We start from the raw sequence: 20,208 nt of genomic DNA on the forward strand, positions 1-20,208 counted from the left end.
TACAAATCTTGATTCATAATTCAGAAATATATTTTACTAACATGATCCTACATAAACTATTAAAAAGAATCATGTGCATACTAATAATAATAATAATAATAATAATAATAATAATAATAATAAAAAAAATGATGATAATTTTAAATACTTTGATCAAATTCGTGCATATATATATATATATATATATCTACATGTACTGAAATTTGATTCACTAGTGAATCAAATATCACCTATCTCGTGCTTTTAACTTTAAGAGACATTTAATGGAGCATGTCTCATTAAGTCCAGGATAGGTGTGTATTGATCTGGAGCTGCCACATTAATTCTCTTTCTTCAAGCTTAAGCTCCCATGGACCTCCCCTGATGTTTCTTTCAACATAGTCAACCACCGTGAATTGAAAACTATGGGACTGAAGCTCAGCTATATGTCTAGCTAAGGCATTAGTGCTAGTAGTCCTAGAAATATTATATAGATGTTCATATATACACTGTTTAAAAGGGCATTCTGTCTTGCCCAAATAAAAAGCTGGACATTTGTGACAGGTAGCCAAATAAACTATAGCTGTGCTGTCACAGGAAAATTTACCCTTTATAATGTATTTAATCCCACAAATTAATACACGTGTGCCTGTCTGAATGTGCCGACAGTAATGACATCATCCACATTTATACATACCCCAAGATTGGCTATAGGTGATTCTGGGTGCTTCTAATAATGCCTTTAAATTGAGTCCTCTTTTGTAAGTCACCAAGGGCCTCATCCCTAATGTATTCATAATTGAATGGTCTTCTAAGATAAAATTCCAGTTGTTAACTAGAACATTCTTAAAACCTACAGTATTAGTAGAATATTGGGTTACAAAACTGGTAACATAGTTTTTTGAAATGTTACTGTTTATGGATTCCTCATTAACAAAATGAGTTGGTGAGCAAGGAACTACCCCCTCTGGAAAATGCCCTTTTGACAAAATAGGCTAAAAATGGCCTCTCTCTCTCTTTATCTTTACTTACAAAATAAGGTGGTCAATAAGGGAATCCGGGTACGCCCGTTTGATGAACATATTTCTAAGTTTATCACATTCTTTAAAAAATTCATCATCTCTAGAAATCATTTTCGAGGCCCTTACCAACTGCCCTTTGACCCCTGCTCTTTTCTGATGGTTTGGGTGATTACTATGGAAGTGTAAAAAACAATTGGAATACGTAGGTTTCCTGTATATTTGTGTGGCATATCTGTTATGTATTTCATCCTTATAAAGCCTTATGTCTAAGAAGTTAATGGTCTGGCTGTTAAATTGGAAAGTGAATTCCAAAAAATTAGTAAAGCTAGTCATAACTTCAACCACCTGGGTTGCTTCCCTTTCTTCACCTTTAAAGATGAAAAACATATCATCTTGGTACCTAGTGTAGCAAGCTACTTTTTCGTTAAAAATTTGGTTCTAAAAGAAAAATGTCTTCTCCGAAAATGCCATAATGGCATTGGCAAAACTGCCACCACATGGGGAGCCCATACCAACCCCTGACTTTTTGTTGAAAAAATTCCCCTTTAAACATAAAATAATTGTTGCTTTACAAAATTTCAAGCAGTGCAATTATAAGATCAATGTCTGTTCCTTCTACTTGTTTAACTAGGAGAAATTCACGAACCCATTCTAATCCAAGATCTTGGGGTATGACTGTGTAAAGATCTTTAATATCTACAGTCAAAAAGTTGTAAGAGGAATCAAAGAATAGATTATTAAGGCCTTCTAAGAAGGCCCACGAATCAGGGCAAATCTGTGGTTCTGACTGTAAAGGTGATTTTAACCTAGAATCAACCCACTCGGCACAGGCATATGTAACAGATTTACGTCTATCTATTATGGGATGAAAGGGTGGGTCCATAAGGTTTTTATGTATTTTCGGCATACCAAAAATAACTGGGATGAGCACAGCTGGCATACTTAAGTACTGATATGTATCTATCGAAATAGAAGCATCCACAAATAGATCACTTAAATAAGATATAACATGTTTGTATGCCTGATTAAGTTCATTTAATGAAATGATTTCATAACTGATGCTTTCCAACATAGAATACATTCTTCTGTCATACTCCATTTCATCCATAAAGATAATACCCCCACCCTTATCTGGCTGCATTACTCTAATTTTTTGTGTTTTTTAGACAGGCTATAAAATCCCTTTCTGCTTTTGTTATATTATAGCCTTGAACCTCAAGGTTGTCTTGGTTTTTAATCAAAGCTCTAAAATGAACTTCACTGATTTTTTTCAAATAGGGCAAGAGTCCCCTGTAATGGGGAATTGAAAACACTGGACACTAGTTCACTCGTTGCCATACTAGTACCATTACCAAACATAACATTTAAATTGAGTTTACGGACAAATAATTTTAAATCACAGATAGTTTTAGCTATATTAGCTTTACAACTAGGCACAAAATTAAAGCCCTTTGCCAAAAAGTCCACCATTTGTTGTGGAATGTATATTGAACTAAAACTGTAAACATTAAAGTCACCTTGTTCTCTTTTATGTATGGTCAAATTGTTCAAATATGCATCCTGGGCTATCTCCTGCTACGATATTTATGGGTTATGACTAGGAGCAAAACATGCATTCAATATGCAGATCCTTCATATTCATTTACTGAAATGTGATAGCTGATATGATACTGTGTGTGTGTGTGTGTGTGTGTGTGTGTGTGTGTGTGTGTGTGTGTGTGTGTGTGTGTGTGTGTGTATGTGTGTGTGGGTGCGGATGTGGTGTGTGAGCATGTGTGTAAGGACAAATGTTAACAGAGCTCAGATCTACACCCAAACCTGCAAACTAAGCTTTCAGATTTAAATCAAATGTATAAGGGTACAAAACCAATTCTAGGCATGGCAAGATGGAACCCTGTCTGTGACCTAGAAGACAAGGGTTTGAAATGTTAACTTGAATAATGGAGGAACCAGCCTGAAGGGGCTGACTGGAATGAAAAGTTTAAATACCAGCTCACCTATCCTAGACAGAAGGTGAGTTTGAGGTTTATCTATGGCGATGGATAAAAGATTGCTTTTCTTGTTCATGCTGGGAAAGAAAGTACAGGAGTAGTGCAGTCAGATCAATTGTACTAGAGGGTGTGCATGTGGTAACATGCACATGACTTGTAATGATGTCATTACATGTGATGCCTGGGGGATAAGGCTGAAGGTAAGCTAAAAAGGATGTCAGGGTATTACCATATGGCAATGGCCTTAACATATCCCTGCTTCTCTACAGTAATTGCATAGGATGTGTACACAGCAGATGGTGGAAGGGGAGGATGAAAAACAGAAGTGCAAAAATATTTATTGCATGCTATTCAAGACACCTCTAAAACAGTTTTAATATATGGATAAAATGACCTCCAAATACAGGTTCATTGGTAAGTCTAGGCTACCTGCCTTTACAAGCCATTTCAAGCCTTGCCAATATTATTTGCAAAGTGAGAATCAAAACATGCACCTTGTGTCTGTGAAGTAAACATCTTAACCATGATGCTAAGACTCTACTTCATTTAAAATTGATGAATTTCAGATGACAAAAAATACTTCATGAGTCAAAAGGGATAAAACATGGTTGTCCAATAAGCAGCAGAGAGATGATCAATGGCTAGTGAAAATATATACTGGATGGAGCAGGGGATATTTCCCCTTTCCTCAAGGTCCTATTAATTCAGAGATGATTACATAAGTAAAGCGGGTGTGGTTGGTTAAGACCCCTTTCATGGGGTTGTAGGTGTAGGAAGCCCCCCTCCCAAAAAAAAAAATTTCAAATTCAAGTCGGTACCTTTCACACAGAAGCAAATTCAGTGAAATGGTCAGTGATCAAATGTCCTAGATCCGAGCCAAATCATAATAAAGCAAACACATAAAGACAAGCAATTAAAGCAGAAAACCACAAAGCATGTCATACAAAAATGAAATGCATACACAAGACAGGGACTTACTGTCCATCATACTCCTAAAATTAACTATGGACCAAGCCAGCAAAGCACTCACTTAAATCATACAAAACCTGCATGACAATTGATTTCAATATTCATCTTCATACAAATGACTTTAGAAAAATGCAAATGATTACTTACACATTGTAATAAATGTTAAATAAAAGTAACACCCTGATGACTTGTGTTATAAATGCTACTTACACCTTTGGAAAATTTTCCTTTAGCAATGCTATACTTTCATTTGGTTTGATACAGATATCTTTCTAAATTCCTGCTGAAATCATAATGAGATTTTCTACAAATTACAGAACTCAGATACATGATATAGGGCATTTCAACAGATCTCATCCCATGTGGTTAGCAAGCAAAATTCTTAAGCAGCAAATTTGTACATGAGGTAAACTAAAGTGTGTAAATCATAAAGAAAGATGGCTTTTTATTAATATGTTGTGAAATAATTTATATATTTTACTTACTTGTGTTAGGGACTGGCAACCATTTATAAAGCTTTCCTTTGTAAGGCATTGCATCAAATTGACTGCACTGTATGTGACGAAAGGTGGATTTATCATTAGGGCATGGCTTAATATTGCAGATTCGGTATCGTTTTCTTTCTCCAAGACAATATCTTCCACCATACTTGGGTCTAATATTGAGGTAAAAAATGAGTATTATTATGCATAACTCAGTTCAGTGAATAATTTTCTTTTTACATGCTGTAACATTCCTGCAGTAGATATTATACATTATTTACTTTCATCCTGACTTCAAAAATGACCTTACATTCAACATGCCATATAATGTTATTTCAGTAATCCATTTGCATTAATTTTATTCTTTTTGTAGCTTAGAAGTAGTCTGAATCATTGCATGGATTTTTTTATATTAAAACAAATTTTACAGACTGAAGAAAATAAAATAAATAGAAATACTTGAAACAAACCATCAAAATAAAATTCCTTTGTAAATTGCTGTCAAAAATTCTAATAGAATAAATAAAACTGTCAAAATACTGGTATTAGAAATAATCCAACTCATGATTCATTAGCCAGTACATATGCTATTCTATGCATCATGAAGTACGGTTGTGTTATGATCACACCACAACGGTAGATGTTTGAGAACATTCAGTGCTGCAGTAGCAGTAACAAATAGCACTTTTTTTAAAGAAGGACCAGTGTCTGAAATGACATTCAGACCTTGTCACTCCTTCCCTCCTGGCTAGGTGGGTGCTCACCCACCTGGACGTTGTCACATCTGTGATACAAGAATAATATGCATCCAAGCCAGCCTTTCTTTCCCTTGACAGTGCCACAAATCAAAGCTGTGACCAGAATGTGAGCCAACATGGTAACTTATGTCCCAAAGAAAGGCAACTCTGCCAGAAGGACCCCAAAACTTCCTCTCCAGATAGCAGGTAAACCTGAGTAGGTGATACCTTATACAGGTAAAAGAGAGGGAAGGAAAGAAGAAAAAAGACTATGTATGCCCTCCAACCCAAGGATGGCTACCAGAAGAAGTAGAGGGGTGGAGGGTGTAAACTATTAGGACAACAGTGAACATACCCAAACCTCTACAATTATCGTAAGTTAGTACACAGATCTACACTATGTTCATCATATTGTTCACTTTTGTAGTAGTGGTAACACTTCAGTGAAGCATAGGAGAATTCTGATTTGAAAAGATATGTCAGGTATCTGAGGACACTGAATCTAGGTTACGGACCATTGCCTCTTTCTGACAGTATAGGAAGATTCTATTTATTTATTTATTTATATTTGACAACTGGATAGGTGCACTGGTTTAAGAACTGTTTTCAGGCATGGCCAGGCCATTAAGGCTAGTACATTTGGCATTACCTTACAAAAATAGAGACAAAGTTTAGAACAGAATGTCACAGCACACAATGAATAATACAATCTATAAGTACAATTATGAACCTACAAATGTTTCTCAGTCTTGTAGAAGACAATAAGTATGGAGTAATATAACAGTGGCGCGTTCAGTTTAACACAGACATGACAGACTAATGAAAGTGAAATTTCAGAAATGCGAGATTAAGGTGCAAAGTTATTCTGATTTCAATTAAGTTATGATTTGGTAAGTAAACAGCTAATAGGTTAGTTTTTCCAGAAGATGTTACCAGGACATGTACTGCCTAGCATTATCTTAGAATTGCTGTACATACTTATATTGGTTACAAGTTTCATTTAGGTCGATTATAACCTGGAATGCTTTTGCATGCTTGAATTTCACATTTCTAGATATTATGTCCTTGTCTTTTGTTTCCATGCATCCTTAATGTAGAAAGCATGTCCTAAAAAATCTACCTAAAGGGGACAAGATTCATTCATTTATTATTTATTTAATATTTGTTAACTGGGTAGAGTGTGGCTGGGCAAGTAGCCTGTTTTCAGCGGAGACCCAGGGAGATAAGCTCCATAACAATAGTGCAAAAAGATTACAAACATTTCTAAAAGTTTTACAAACAATATACAAAAAGTTTGACAGTTGCCAGCAATCACAATTTACAAAAAGGTGAATGTAAAACAGAAAACATTGCATTTCTTAAGCCTTATTACAGACAGTAATATGAAACTCAATTAGATATATAACTAAAAATCATTGTGGTATTTTCATTTGGTAGAAGTAACACAAGAAGATAGCAGGCTAGAAAACACTTGATCAAAGGTATGAGAAACAAGATAAGATAAACAAGATAAGAGCAAGATAATCTAAGCTGTCATCATTGAGGTCTTCAGGTTAGGGTACATGAGTGACCCCCTTGTTTTGGGTCAAGAGGTACACAGGGTAAGTCAGCATAACAACTTTATCCTTGACATACTCAGTAAAGGAAGAACCATTGTTGTCTTAATCAAAAGGTTGCTGTGAGTAGCTCTTCTGGTCTACCCTACTTTACCTTCTGTTTTACCCAGAGGACAAAAGGGATAGGAGGAAAGTTGAAGAGAAACAGACCTATCTAGCTTACTAAGAAGGCTTCTGTTGCCTAGGATCCTGTTTTTGGTGCCCTGATGCAAGACATTTTTAACTGTTTGTTTACAAGATAAGCAAATAGGTCTACTCCTGCTACATGACAACTCTGAGCCAAAACCTTAAATGCATCACTGATCAACATCTTTTTGTGACTCTCTACTTCTGTTCCACTCAGTTGGTCTGCAGAATTACTCTCCAGACAAGGATGTAAGATGCCCTGAGTTTCATGCCTGAGTCCTGGACTATTCTTGTCATTGACCTGCACAGCAGACGTGAGTGGACCCCACTCTTGCTGATGTACCACATCTGTTATGTTGCCTGTGAGGATATGCCACATCTGCCACATCTTTCTGAAGGCATTTTGGGTTAAAATTACATCCATCGTCTCTTTAATACTGATGCGCTTTTTTCATCTGAGTGTTGTTCTAGGTTCCTTGCGCCGTAGTTTCTCTGAGTGGGTCCTCTCAGTATGCATCTCTGAAGTCTGTGGTGACTGTCTGGGTGTCTAAGCCCAGTATGAATGATTCACCTGTTCTATCTGGCATTAGAGCACTTTCTTGAAACAAGGAAGCAGGGAGATGGGGACTTTGTAGGGAGCAGGTCTGCTGGCACCTTTTTCTCAGTTACCACTGCAGTTTTCTCATGCAGACTGTTGCACAACAGACCATCAGAACTGAATGATGGGGGGGGGGGGGAGGGTGGCCAGGAATAGACAAGGATAGCAGCACTTTTCTTTTGCTCTGCTACTACATATATATCTGACAGGAAATTTTATTTCTAAATAATCCTAAACAACTCAATTAAGTGAATTACAATAAACTTTGGAGTCCTAAAGGATTATATCAAAATTCTTTCTTAAATTAGATACCCTTGAGAATAGGTCCCATAGGAACAACATTTGTATTTTTGGTCTACCATCTGAAGAAGTCTGCTGTGGGCAGACGAAAGCGCTCATTTTAATTTTGGAATTTTGCATTAAAGGTATTTTGGTCTGTTCAGTACGGAACTCTTTTCTTTATTTTTTGGTCTACCAGAAGGACAGAAGGTAACAACTTAATTAATTTCTTGTCTACCTGGCTCCCTAAAACTTTAGTTTTGCCTGAAGCTATCTCTTTTGGTATAGAAAGAACATACAGATCTCTGGCTAATCTTATATCAAAGTCCAATACTTCCCAGAGGTCCATCATGGTTAAATGTATTTCATCTCAAGATAAAGAACTGGTACTCAAAACTGCCTGGGCTAAGTCACCACTTAAAGCAGAATGAAATATTCATTTTGATAATGACTATTCAGCAACAGTGATGGCTAAAAGGAAACAATTCTTTCCTGTTATATGAATACTTAAGAAAAAGCAGATAAAACTGCATTTACTGTTCCCAGCCAGGCTGAAGATTTCCCTTATAATGGAGTTAAATTCTTTGAAGATCTTGACCTTGCATTGTCATATCTACAAACTAACAAAATATTTGAACAAACAGAGGATATGGACTGATCCACTATATCCTTAAAAAGACAAATGGAGACAAATGGAAATAGGACAAATGGAAAAAAAGAAGAAATTAAGGAGAAAATAAAGAGTTTTATTTTGCCCTTTTCTTTATTTACAAAGGAAATAATAAGATGTCAAGGGCTGTTTTTTTCTTTTTATTTAAACAAGCTTAGTTTTACTTCTGTACATATCTTTACCAGCAAAACATGAAATGACAATATGATCAACTATAACATAAATAGGAATTAGAAAATCAACAAGCAGTCTACTATTGTAAGGCAATTTAATTCCTTTTTTTCTGTCTTGTGCTTCTCTAATTTACAGATAATTAAGAATAATTTTTAATAAGTCATGACAAAATATTATTAGTATCCCTTAAATGAAGTATACAACATTTATGCTTGTATATGATCTGAAGGGTTGCATACAGAATTGATTACTCAGGAACTATGCATACTTCACTTTTGAAGTAGAAAATGGCTGCAGTATAACACATAGTTGAATTTAAAGTTGTTTAATTCATATAAACTGCAGTTACCTACTAAAGGGAAACACATTATGAGTGACATCTCATACTTTCTTCTTATAAAAAGGAAAAGACATTAACAGTGTTAAATTAAAACTGCTACTTAAGTGATATATTAGAAGAAATGCCAGATAAACATCTTCACCTAAGTGTAGAAGCAACTCAATGTAATCATTAACTACAGTAACATTAGAAAAGCTGTTTCACTAAAACTAATAATAAAACCTAAAAGCTGCTTCTCTTCCTAGTGCATAGATTTAGATAATATGTTATTGTTCCATTTAATAGAATGACTGGGGGGGCAGGGCCTGACTGGTTAATAGGAAAGCAGCAGTATTTTAGAGCTGCATATAACTAGTTAAATAAGGCAAGAAAAAATATTATTTTTTTTCTTCAAAGTATAAAATCTTATAGATAAAGGTCTAATTGACATAATTAGAAACGTTGGTGAAGATTTACAAATAATTTCCTGTCATAAAGCTTGAAGATATATTCACTTGTTAAAATGAGAAACTCAAGGAATTCTCACCAGGATGCTGCCTTAAAGAGGGAACTACAACAGATGGCATCTATCCTGCAGGAGTTACCTTTGAATATGGATGATTTTAAAGAGAACCTAGAATATCTTAAAACAAGCAGACAAAAACAGGCTGACATCCTCAAGGAAATGCTACAACAACACCAGACAAGGATAACAGGAATAGAGGTTTCTCTAAATGACTTAGAAAGCAGACTTAAGGAAGAGGAAACACAGAAAGAACTGCTTCTTAAACAAAACACTTGGTTGGTTAATAAAGTAGATGACTTGGAAAATAGGGAGAGGAGGTTTTCAGATTACCTGAAAACACAGAAGGTGAGGATAGTATTTCCTTTTTATCAAGCTGGATCCCTGACTTTTTAAATTTAAATGAAGGACTTTCCTTTGGCATTGAGAGGACACACAGAGCTCTTGGAAAACCTGCCAATAACTCAAACTCTCCTCCTAGGTCAATAATTATCAAATTTCTTTCATACTTGGACAAGGAACTGATTTTAAGATCTGCTTGGAGGAAGGCACCTCTAAAATGTAAACAGAACCTGATAAGATTTGATAACGACTATTCATCTAGAATAATGGAACAAAGGAAAACAGTGTGGCCAATGATAAAGTTTCTGAAACAAAACAACATCAAGGCACAACTTGTATATCCAGCTAAGATAAGAATACTGTATGCCAACGAGATGAGGACTTTTATTGGCTTAGAGGAAGCCTCTTCATTTATTAAAACTAACAATGTGATTACTTTACCAGAAGATATGACTTGCATGTCACCTTCTCTCAAGAGAACAAAAGAAACAAATGTCTGGACAGATGTCAAAAAGAAGCAAAAGACTGATACTGTTACAGCCAAATCTATCAAAGCATCTACTATGATATGAATTGTTTTAACATTACTTTAAAGGTCCAATTTTACTGCTTGAAATCTTTATATTTTTTGAAAATAGATGACACGAGAGGTTTCACATTACCTCAGGTATGTAAAACAGGGTACTTTTCTTTCACAGAAGGAGGGTTATATAGCACATAAAACATTTATACTGTAAATCAACATACATAGTATATGTGTATTTTCTCTTAATTTTCTCTTTTCTTTCTCTCTCTTCTCTCTTTTCTCATTATTATTTTAACTGCATCTGGTCTCCCTTTCTAAATTCTCCCCTATTTACTATACTGATATAGTCTGTATATATTTAATAACTCACTATCTATATATAGATAAATAATAGTCTAAAATAATCTAGTTTTAAGGTAGACTAATTGGAATAGTGAACTTAATTAATTGTTATTACAATATTTATTAGATTAATGATAGTCACTGTTATGCTTATTGGGATTGGGGACATGTTCGTGATTAACTCTGAAATGTTCCATTCATGTACATATGTCCTTTGAATTATTTCCTTTTAGTATTAACAAATACATAAAAAAGGAGGGAAAATGTACTGTTGGTTAAGAGAAGTGAAGCTTTCTTCACATTCTATTTGCATTGCCATAGCAACAGTAAACAACTGCTGCAGTTTCTAAGGATTCTGTGAACCTGTGAAGTGCTTTTAGCCTCACAGATAACAAATAATTAGAAAAAGTAATGTTGTTTAGTTATTAAAATGAAAAACAACCTAAGCAAGGTAAAATAAATACATAATAGGACTATTTGTAATATTTTATGATTTATCCACATAGGATTAAATATTCCCGGAAAAAATGTTTCCAAACTACATGTGCACTGAAATGTAGCTGCTTGATTAAAAAGTATTACTGACTTTAACATGCTGATTTCACAAGCTGTCTGTACTGTAAAAGTTACATTTTATCTAGAGCATATGAAAAGATACATATTACTTTTTGTAACATGTTATCTTTGCAATTACCTCACACTCTGTACAAACTCACTTGGTAACTGATAGCTATTCATTTAAAATATCAGTTTAAATATTAAATGTGCCCTTGAAATGCTAGTGACATTTTAACAAAATATAATCTGAACTGTAAAATGAATGACTTGAAAGAAGTGAAGTAATGCATAGATTTAATGACAGTTCTTGACACTACAGTGAAAGTAAAAATATATATTCACAAGGAAGTACTGAAATGTTTTAGTCTTCCAGTTAAAATAGCTTACTGTCAACATTTTGCGATATCAGAAAGTTTGAAGAGCTAGGGAATTTACTATTCTTTGTCTTTATAATGATTATTAGACAGATGTTAGACTCTGCTTAGTTTAATGAATTGTGACATACGTTTATGAGGAAAAGTGGACTCAATTACTCACATTGGACTACACATTCCTGGAAACTCAACTGAAATGTCCCCAAATTACTTGTGAATTTGAATGAAACTGCCTGATTAATAAGTATAATTTACTTTAACAACCTGAATCCATAAGCTATCTGCTCTATATATGCTACATTATATATATCACTTGCATATGACAGTCTCTATAGCACACGAAAAAATACATATTATTTTTGCAACATGCTATATTTGCATTAACCATACATTTTAAACTAACTCAATTGGCAACTGACAAGTTATTTATTTGAAACATCAGTCTAAATATTAATTGTGCCCTTGAAATATTGTTGCCGTTTTGACAAAACAAAACCTGAATTGAAAAAGGAATGATTTGAACAAGTGAAATATTTTACAGATTTCAAAGACAGCTATTGGCACTACAATATAAGTAGAAATGTATACATGCAAGGAAAAATTTAAATGCTTTATACTTTTAGTTAAAATAGCTTACTGTTAACTTTCTGCTTTATCAGACAATTTAAAGAGCTAAGAAATTATTTCTAATTTGTTTTTATAATGTTTACTAAAGTGATGTTAGTCACTGACTTGTTTAATGGATTGCGATTCATGTACAAGACGGACTACTGAATGTTATTTCTGTTTACCTATGTTTGCTGAATTTCTTTTATTAGTACTGATTTAAAACAAGGGAAAGAAAGGGAAGGGAAATCTTTGTTTTTGGACAAGGGAGGAGAGGCTTAAGAGTATTTTAACTGCCCCGAGAACTCTCTAAGATGCTCTAAATAGTATTTGATTAATACTTACCTAAGGTAAGTCTTGATTACCATACAGGTACCTTCACATTCATTCTAGACCTGATGTGATTACCCATTCTGGAAGCAGGAGGTGCCCTATGCAGGATGGGAATTGTCAAGGTGATCATAGTTCATTTTTAGACTCTGCTTTGTAAATCTATAAATATGTAAAAGCACTACACACTAGAATGTAGGGTGCCTCTACTCTGAGTCAGGATACCACTGATAAGCCATGTATTTTCATAAGTGTAAGTTGAAGTTGGTGAGATGAAGAGTGGAAAACTAAAGGAAGACAGTACACCTAAAGTAAATTCATATTTCATTGGTAATCACTCATTCTCTCCTGTAGAGTCCTTTTAGTCAAATTATTTTAGTAATAATCTATTTGTTGTTGGCTTATTTAGTGTATGCTCCTCTGTTGCATTTGATTTATCCAAAATGATATATCTGACATGTTTGGGATCTCTTAAGGATAACTAAATATTGGCTATTTTCTAAGTCAACATAATAATTGTTTACACTACTAACATTCCATCCTGATATACAAAATACTATAGAACAATAACAGAATAATACAAAATTTCATATCTCTTTTAAGAAAATTCTCCATATAATAATTTAACATATGGAGCTCCGTTGACATTGTTGGTTAAAGGTATGAGTGACAATCCAATAGATCGGTCTTTATCTATTGGATTAGGACTGACTTTCATTCCATGTTTAATGGGAAATTTATATTTACCTGCATTTGATACTTTAGAATTAATGTTTTATAGAAGTACTTTTTTAAAGTCTGACCAGAATTTTACCCTACTTATATTTAAAGAAGAAAGAACATTAAATTACATTCCCATGTTTACACACACAAAAATAACATACAGTGTTAGCAGAGAATATGGTATAACTACTATAATCAAAATTAAAAAAAGAAGCAAAAAGTTTCTTCCAACAATAACTTGAAATGGATTTAACATTCTTATCATTAAATACTAATGGATCCGCAGTGGTGGTGCTGCGGTAGCATTGTCGCCTCACAGTAAAACGCTGTCCGGTTCGATTCTCAGCTAGAGCGTCTTCTACGTGGAGACATGCGTGAATGGGCATACCTTCATTGAAGGTTGTTCATCAGGCCTGGCAAGTCGGTACGTAAAAATGAAATGCCAATCATTAGTGGACCGGAGGTCCGCTGTGGCGACCCCTAACCAGCAAAAGCCAAAAGACACAAACATCATTAAATACTAATGGCTTAAATAATGCAAATAAAAGATCAAACTTACTAAAACATTTAAATCTAAATAAGGCACAAGTAGTATTTCTCCAGGAAAAGCATTTTAAGACTAATGATAGCTTTATTTGGAACCCTAAGAGCTATAAAGTCTTAGCTCAATCCTCCTACAGAGCAAAGACAAAAGGAGTATCAATTGTCTGGAAGAAAAACATAATCACTCCAAAAGTTATTTATAAATATGAAGACAAAGAAGGTCTACTAGCATTTGTTATAATTAAATTTAATAACAGAATATGGAACTTAGCTAATCTATATTGGTTCCCAGGAATTGGAGCAGGAACAGTTAAAAAAAACCTAGATTTTATTTCCAACAATTATAAAGGAAATCTTATGCTGGGAGGAGACTTTAATTGTACCTTAGAAGCTTCTAAAACTACAAAGAAGTATTTTCGCATAGCAACTATTTCAAAATCCTTAAAAAAAATGGATTGATTCATCTCATTTAATTGACACTTTTAAAGTAAAAGATTATAAATCCTTATTATTTTCCCATAAAGACCATATATTTGGAACACAAACCAGAATAGACAAATTATTCGTAGTTCATGATTTACAAACAAAAATCCTCATCTTCTCAATAGTTCCATGCCCCTTCTCAGATCATGACTCTCTGATAATGAAGCTCCAAATAGAGTTTAAACCTTTAATTCTCTCAACTAGAATTCCATCATATATAATGAAAATTAAAGAATTCAGACCCTGGATGTTTTCAGAACTACAATTATTTATTGAAACGAATAATACAACAGAAATCAGTAGAGTCATGGTTTGGGACTCATTAAAAGCGTATTTATTTGGTAAGACCCTTAGCTGGTACAAAAACAAAGTTAGGGAGTGAGAATCTGAATCATTAGACTTGCAAACCAGACTCTTGACTGCAAAATCTAAAAAAAAAGTCAGACTTGTCCAGAAGTCAAAAAAGAAATGGAGGAATTAAATAAAAAATATAATGAAATTCTAACACACAAATCTTGTCTGGCCTTGGAAAAATTAAAAATAACCTCATTAGCCACCTCCCCCAGATATCTACATAACTTATCGACAAGAATTAAAATAGAGTCTAAAGCAAATAACATTAGTAGTATATATCATGAAAAGAAAGGGAAAAAAGTATCAGATATAGGAGACATCCTTGAAGCATTTTGGTTCCATTATATGGAACACTTCAAAAAAGAAGATTTAGATACCAACCAAATAAACTTAGATACAAACCTTATCAATATAAAAAACAATTCCTGAAAACATAAAACTAGACCTACAAAAGCCTATATCCTACAAAGAAATTGCTGACAAGATAAAAGAAAGTATATCTAACAAAGCTCCAGGGATAGATGGTATAATTACAGAAATTTACAAACTCTTTCCTTCAACAGTAATCTCCCTTTTTCAAAAAACTTTGCTAGAAGTCCAGTCAGAAGCAAAAATACCACCCTCATGGAAATATTCTCTCATAACACCAATTCTAAAAGATTATAAACCATCACACCTTTGCACCTCATACAGACCTATATCATTACTGAATAATGATTACAAAATATTCATGTCAATACCAGCTAACAGAATGAAAATCCCACTTTCAAAAACAGTTAATATTGATCAAACTGGATTTTTATATAAGAGGTAACAGGCACACACATGATAATATTAAAAGGATACTTACTCTTATAGATTATGTGAATAAATAAGACAGAGAAACACTTGTAATCGGACTAGACATAGAAAAAGCCTTTGATTCCCTCAATTGGGAATATCTATTTAAAACTTTAGCATTATTTGAATTTCCTCCTCCCTTCAACTTATTACTAAAAAACATATATATTAATAACTTAGCCTACATTAAATTAGGTCCTTTCACTTCAGAATCTATCCATATAACAAAAGGTACTAAACATTTTATTTTCTTTGGCTACAGAAATACTTGCATAAATCATAAGCAATAATTCAAGAATAAGAGGAATAGAAGTCTATGACCAGTACACATCTAAAATAATGCTTTTTGCTGATGATATTTTATTAACCCTATCAAACTCCAGAGAGTCATTAGGAGAGCTAGAAGAAGCAATGGAGAAATTTTATAAGATTTCAGGTCTACACTTTAATAGATCAAAATCAAAATGTCTATTTTAAATAAGAAAAAAGAACTACAAGTTACAGATAAATCCATCATAGGAAAACAAGAACTTATGCTAAATTATTTAAGAATAGTGTTATGCAAAAATATAAAAGAAACAATATTAATAAATTATAAAAACATTATTGAAACAATAAAAAATATATATAGAAAAGTGGAACAAAATTATATTAACTTTTGAAGACAGATTGCAATTAATAAAAATGGTCTTATTGCCAGAAAATACTATATGTAGCATTAGCAATACAAGTTAATTCCTGAAAGATGCATTCTTAAAGAAATAAACTCATGTTTAATAAAATTTTTATGGTATCTCAAAAAGAACAGAGTTGCTCTAACTCATCACATTAGACCCTGGAAATAAGGAGGATTGAACTTCCCAGAAATAGAAACATATATAAAAGCATCTGTGCTTAAAACTACAATAGACTGGATAAACCCAAATTATTTTGCCAAGTGGAAAGAATTAACAACAGCTATATTAACAAATTAATTTAATCTGTTAAAAAAAAATTTAATAGTAGACAAATCAAACAAACCCTGGTACATACTATGCATAAGTATACAATATAATATATCAAAACCTTCTAAAACAACACTGATTAATCATTACATCAATTCCTTTAGGAAACGTATCAATGCAAACATAGATCTAAAACTTTGGTTTGACCTTTTAACCCCATTTACCATCACTAAGAACTTTCCTCACAAAATATATAGGGAAACAATAACCTCCTAGGAACAAAATGGATTATTATGCTAGTTTCAATGTATAAATAAATTAAATGTTTTAGATATACATATGATAAAACTGCTTACAATATTCCAACACAGGACTGGTTAACCTTTATTTATTTATTTATTTATTATTTATTTTACATTTGTTGACCGGGAAAATCCGACTGGATATATGTCCATTTTCAGTGGAGGCCCGGGGAGAAAAGCTCCACATTGACAGTAAATTACATACAAGTTACATAGATACATATTAGTACATATTGTAGTTAACAAACATAGTTAGAGAAAAAGGGCATATCATATATGGAATTAATAAAAAATGTTTATCTGCTGGATAGCATTCATAGACAAGACATCATTGAGAAACTAAGAGACACGGACAACAGCGTAGTTATACTTATACTAGGTAGTCATCATTTCAAAGGTGTAAGAAGTGTGTTAGGTAGAAAAAAAGAAGAAAGGAGAAAAAATCTTAAGGGGGTGAGAGAGAAGGTCACGGAGAGTACAAAAGAAGGAGATTGCTGGATAGACGAGAAAAGAAGTAAGCTTTTAGGAAGAAGTTAATCTGGATATGAGCATTGGCAAAGCCAGTGAGACTGGAAATGGTGGGTTAGACTTTTTTTGAAGTGGGGTAGGGAGGTAATGGTGGTGATACTGGGAGGAAGGGAGTTCCATATCTTACCAATGGCATTGGCAAATAGAGCATCGCCTCCAGAGTTACAGGATTTAACTGTTTGAACAAGTGTCCTGCACAAAGACCGAAGGCTATTTAGATTGATGTATGGTATGATTAAGTTCTCCAGTGATGGAGACTTTTCAGGGTGTTTGAGTATTTTGAATGCCTCAATGAGTTGGTTCTGCTGGAGAAGGTTTGGGAGTTCTATCCAGCCGAGGTATTTTAGGTTAATACAATGATGGGTTCTATATGGTGTACCAGTTGCAAATCTGGCGATATGATTGTAGGAGCATGATAGTTTATTTAGGTCAGATTTATTAAGGTTGGTAAACATTGGGGAGGCATATAGAAGGGTAGAGAGTAAATGAGAGCAGGCAATGGTAACTTTTGCAATTGGTGTTAGAAAGGATTTGATTCTATATAGTGACCCCAGTTTCTTGTTAACGGTCTTAATAGTTTGATTAATGTGGATGTCGAATTTGAGTTTATTATCAATGGTCACCCCTAATAGTTTAGTGTAGGAGTCTGGGGAGATAATCATCCCATTATTTGATTGTATGGTAAAGGAAGTGTCAGAGAGTTTTTGGGTTGGATGGAAGAGTAATAATTTGGTTTTATTTGGATTCAGTATTAGCTGCCGTCCAGATAGCCACTTTTCTATTGCTGTAAAACAGCATTGGGTTTTAGATAGTAGGTTGTCAAGAGATTTGTCAGAACACACTAACGTCGAGTCGTCAGCATATTGAATACAGGTGGCCTCAGGGATGGCTTTATGGAGGTCATTAATAAAGACTGAAAAGAGAAGTGGTCCCAGTATGGACCCCTGAGGAACCCCAATGGTGTTTGGAAGGAGGTTGGAGAGCTTATTTTGCCAAAGTACTGCTTGCTTCCTACCAGAGAGATAGGCCTGGAACCAATCTAATGTTAGGTTATCCAGGTGGAGATTTCTTAGGGTATCGTGAAGTAGTCGGTGGTTAACCATGTCAAAGGCCTTAGATTGGTCCAGAAAGAGTGCTGATGATATTTTTTTGTTATTCCGGTTATGATTTATTATATCCGTAAAAGAGAGGAGGGCCGTAGTTGTGCTGTGATTGGGTCTAAAGCCATGTTGTGAGCTGGTCAGTAGTTTGTTTTGGGTAAGATAGTGAAGGAGTTGTTTGTGTAGACATTTTTCCATGATTTTGGCCAGTGGTGACATTATGGCTATAGGCCGGTAGTTTGATAATTCAGTGGATGAGCCACCTTTATGGAGTGGGATTACGTATGATATTTTCCATATTGAGGGAATTGTAGATTCTAAAATGGTACGATTAATTAGTATAGAGATGGGGTAAGCTATGTCGTCTGCAGCTAGTTGTAAGTATTCAGCTGGCAGAAGGTCTGCAGAGAGGGTAGTTGGCTTAAGCTTTTGTAGTAATGATCGAATGATGGAAGTAGAGACTGGTTGTAGGTAGAAAGTGTGAAGAGTTTTTGGAGTGAGTTCTGTAACAGTGGAAGCAGTGGTAGATAGTTGGTTAGCTAAGGCTTGGATAGTATCCGTAAAGAAAGTGTTAAAGGTATTGGCTACTTCTTCTGGGTTTTTATCTGATATTTTTTCTGGGGTAGGAGTGGAGGATTTCCCAGGATGGAGAAGGTTATTTAAACCTGCCCAAAATTTTTGAGGGTTGTTTTGGTGTTTATTTTGTAGTTGGCAGTAGTAGTTTCTTTTGTCCATTAATATGGCTTTTTTTTGTCATATTTCTTTGCTGCTGGAATTTAATGCGGTCTAAGGGTGATTTGGTTGTACGCCATTTTTCCCAGGATTTGTTTCTGAGTTTAATTTTAGATTTGGAGTCTTTTGTAAGCCAAGGTGCAATATTTGTTTTAGTTTTGATTAATCTTTTTGGGGCATGAGTATCAAGTATGGTTAGGAAAGTGGTATTTAACTTAGAAACTGCCTCTTCTAGGGGGAGATGCTTAAGAGTTTCCCAGTTACAAGATTTAAGTTCTATCTTAAACTTTGAGAGGTCAAAATGTTTCTTGTTTCGAATTGACTTATATGTGGGAGGTGTAGGACTACCTGTTTTATTTTTCCTTATGTATGTTATAAGGTGATCACTGAGCTCGTTTGGGAGGGTCCCAGACATATACATATGGGGTTGACTGTTTATAAGAATCCAGTCTAGGATACTCTCTTTTTGGTTACAGTTCCCAACTCTGGTAGAGGTAGTGATGGTCTGAGAGAACCCATGAAGATTTATATGGGTGGGGTTAGTCTCTGAGGAGCATAGGTTCCAGTCAATGTTAACATCGCCCAGGATTATAGATTCCTGGGGGTAGTTATTAGATAGCCAGTTTAGGATGTTCTCCAGTGTGTCAGAGTTTTTCCCAGGGGGGATGTACATTACAATTAGATTAATACTTTTTTTTTATTTAGCTGTAGTTTTAGAGCAAGTATTTCAGCATTAGAGATTTGGGGTGGTTGAGTGGGGTTAAAAACGACATTTAGATTGCTTTTGTAGAGCACTGCAATACCACCACCCTTTTTTTTTATACGGTCAGCTCTATGTATATTATAGCCCGGTGGTATAATCTCATTGTCTTTGGTCCCTGGTTTTAGCCAAGTTTCTGTTAAACACATAATATCTGGGAGGTAGGTAGCTAATAGAGCATGTAGATTGTGTATCTTATTGTTGATGCTTCTAATATTTAAGTGGCAGATTTGGAGGGAACCTTACAAAGCATACTAATGTACACTCAAGATTTATGCAGATTAATTAATAATTCCTCATTTAAAGATATTCCAAATCTAATACGTTTTCTATTTG

At 34.3% G+C, this 20,208-nt stretch overlaps 1 protein-coding gene across 1 annotated transcript in view; it reads right to left on the reverse strand.

The window, feature by feature from the left end:
• LOC122806893 (A disintegrin and metalloproteinase with thrombospondin motifs 7-like) overlaps nt 1-20,208 on the reverse strand; it is a 2,879,604-nt gene that overhangs the window by 1,535,646 nt on the left and 1,323,750 nt on the right. The window contains exon 12 of the mRNA XM_044077696.1: nt 4,447-4,616. Coding sequence (XP_043933631.1) covers nt 4,447-4,616 — 170 coding nt within the window. The remainder of the gene's footprint in view (nt 1-4,446; nt 4,617-20,208) is intronic.

This window comes from Protopterus annectens, chromosome 7.part0, assembly GCF_019279795.1.
Source record: "Protopterus annectens isolate FY-2018-M chromosome 7.part0, PAN1.0, whole genome shotgun sequence".
Classification (NCBI taxonomy): domain Eukaryota; kingdom Metazoa; phylum Chordata; order Ceratodontiformes; family Protopteridae; genus Protopterus; species Protopterus annectens.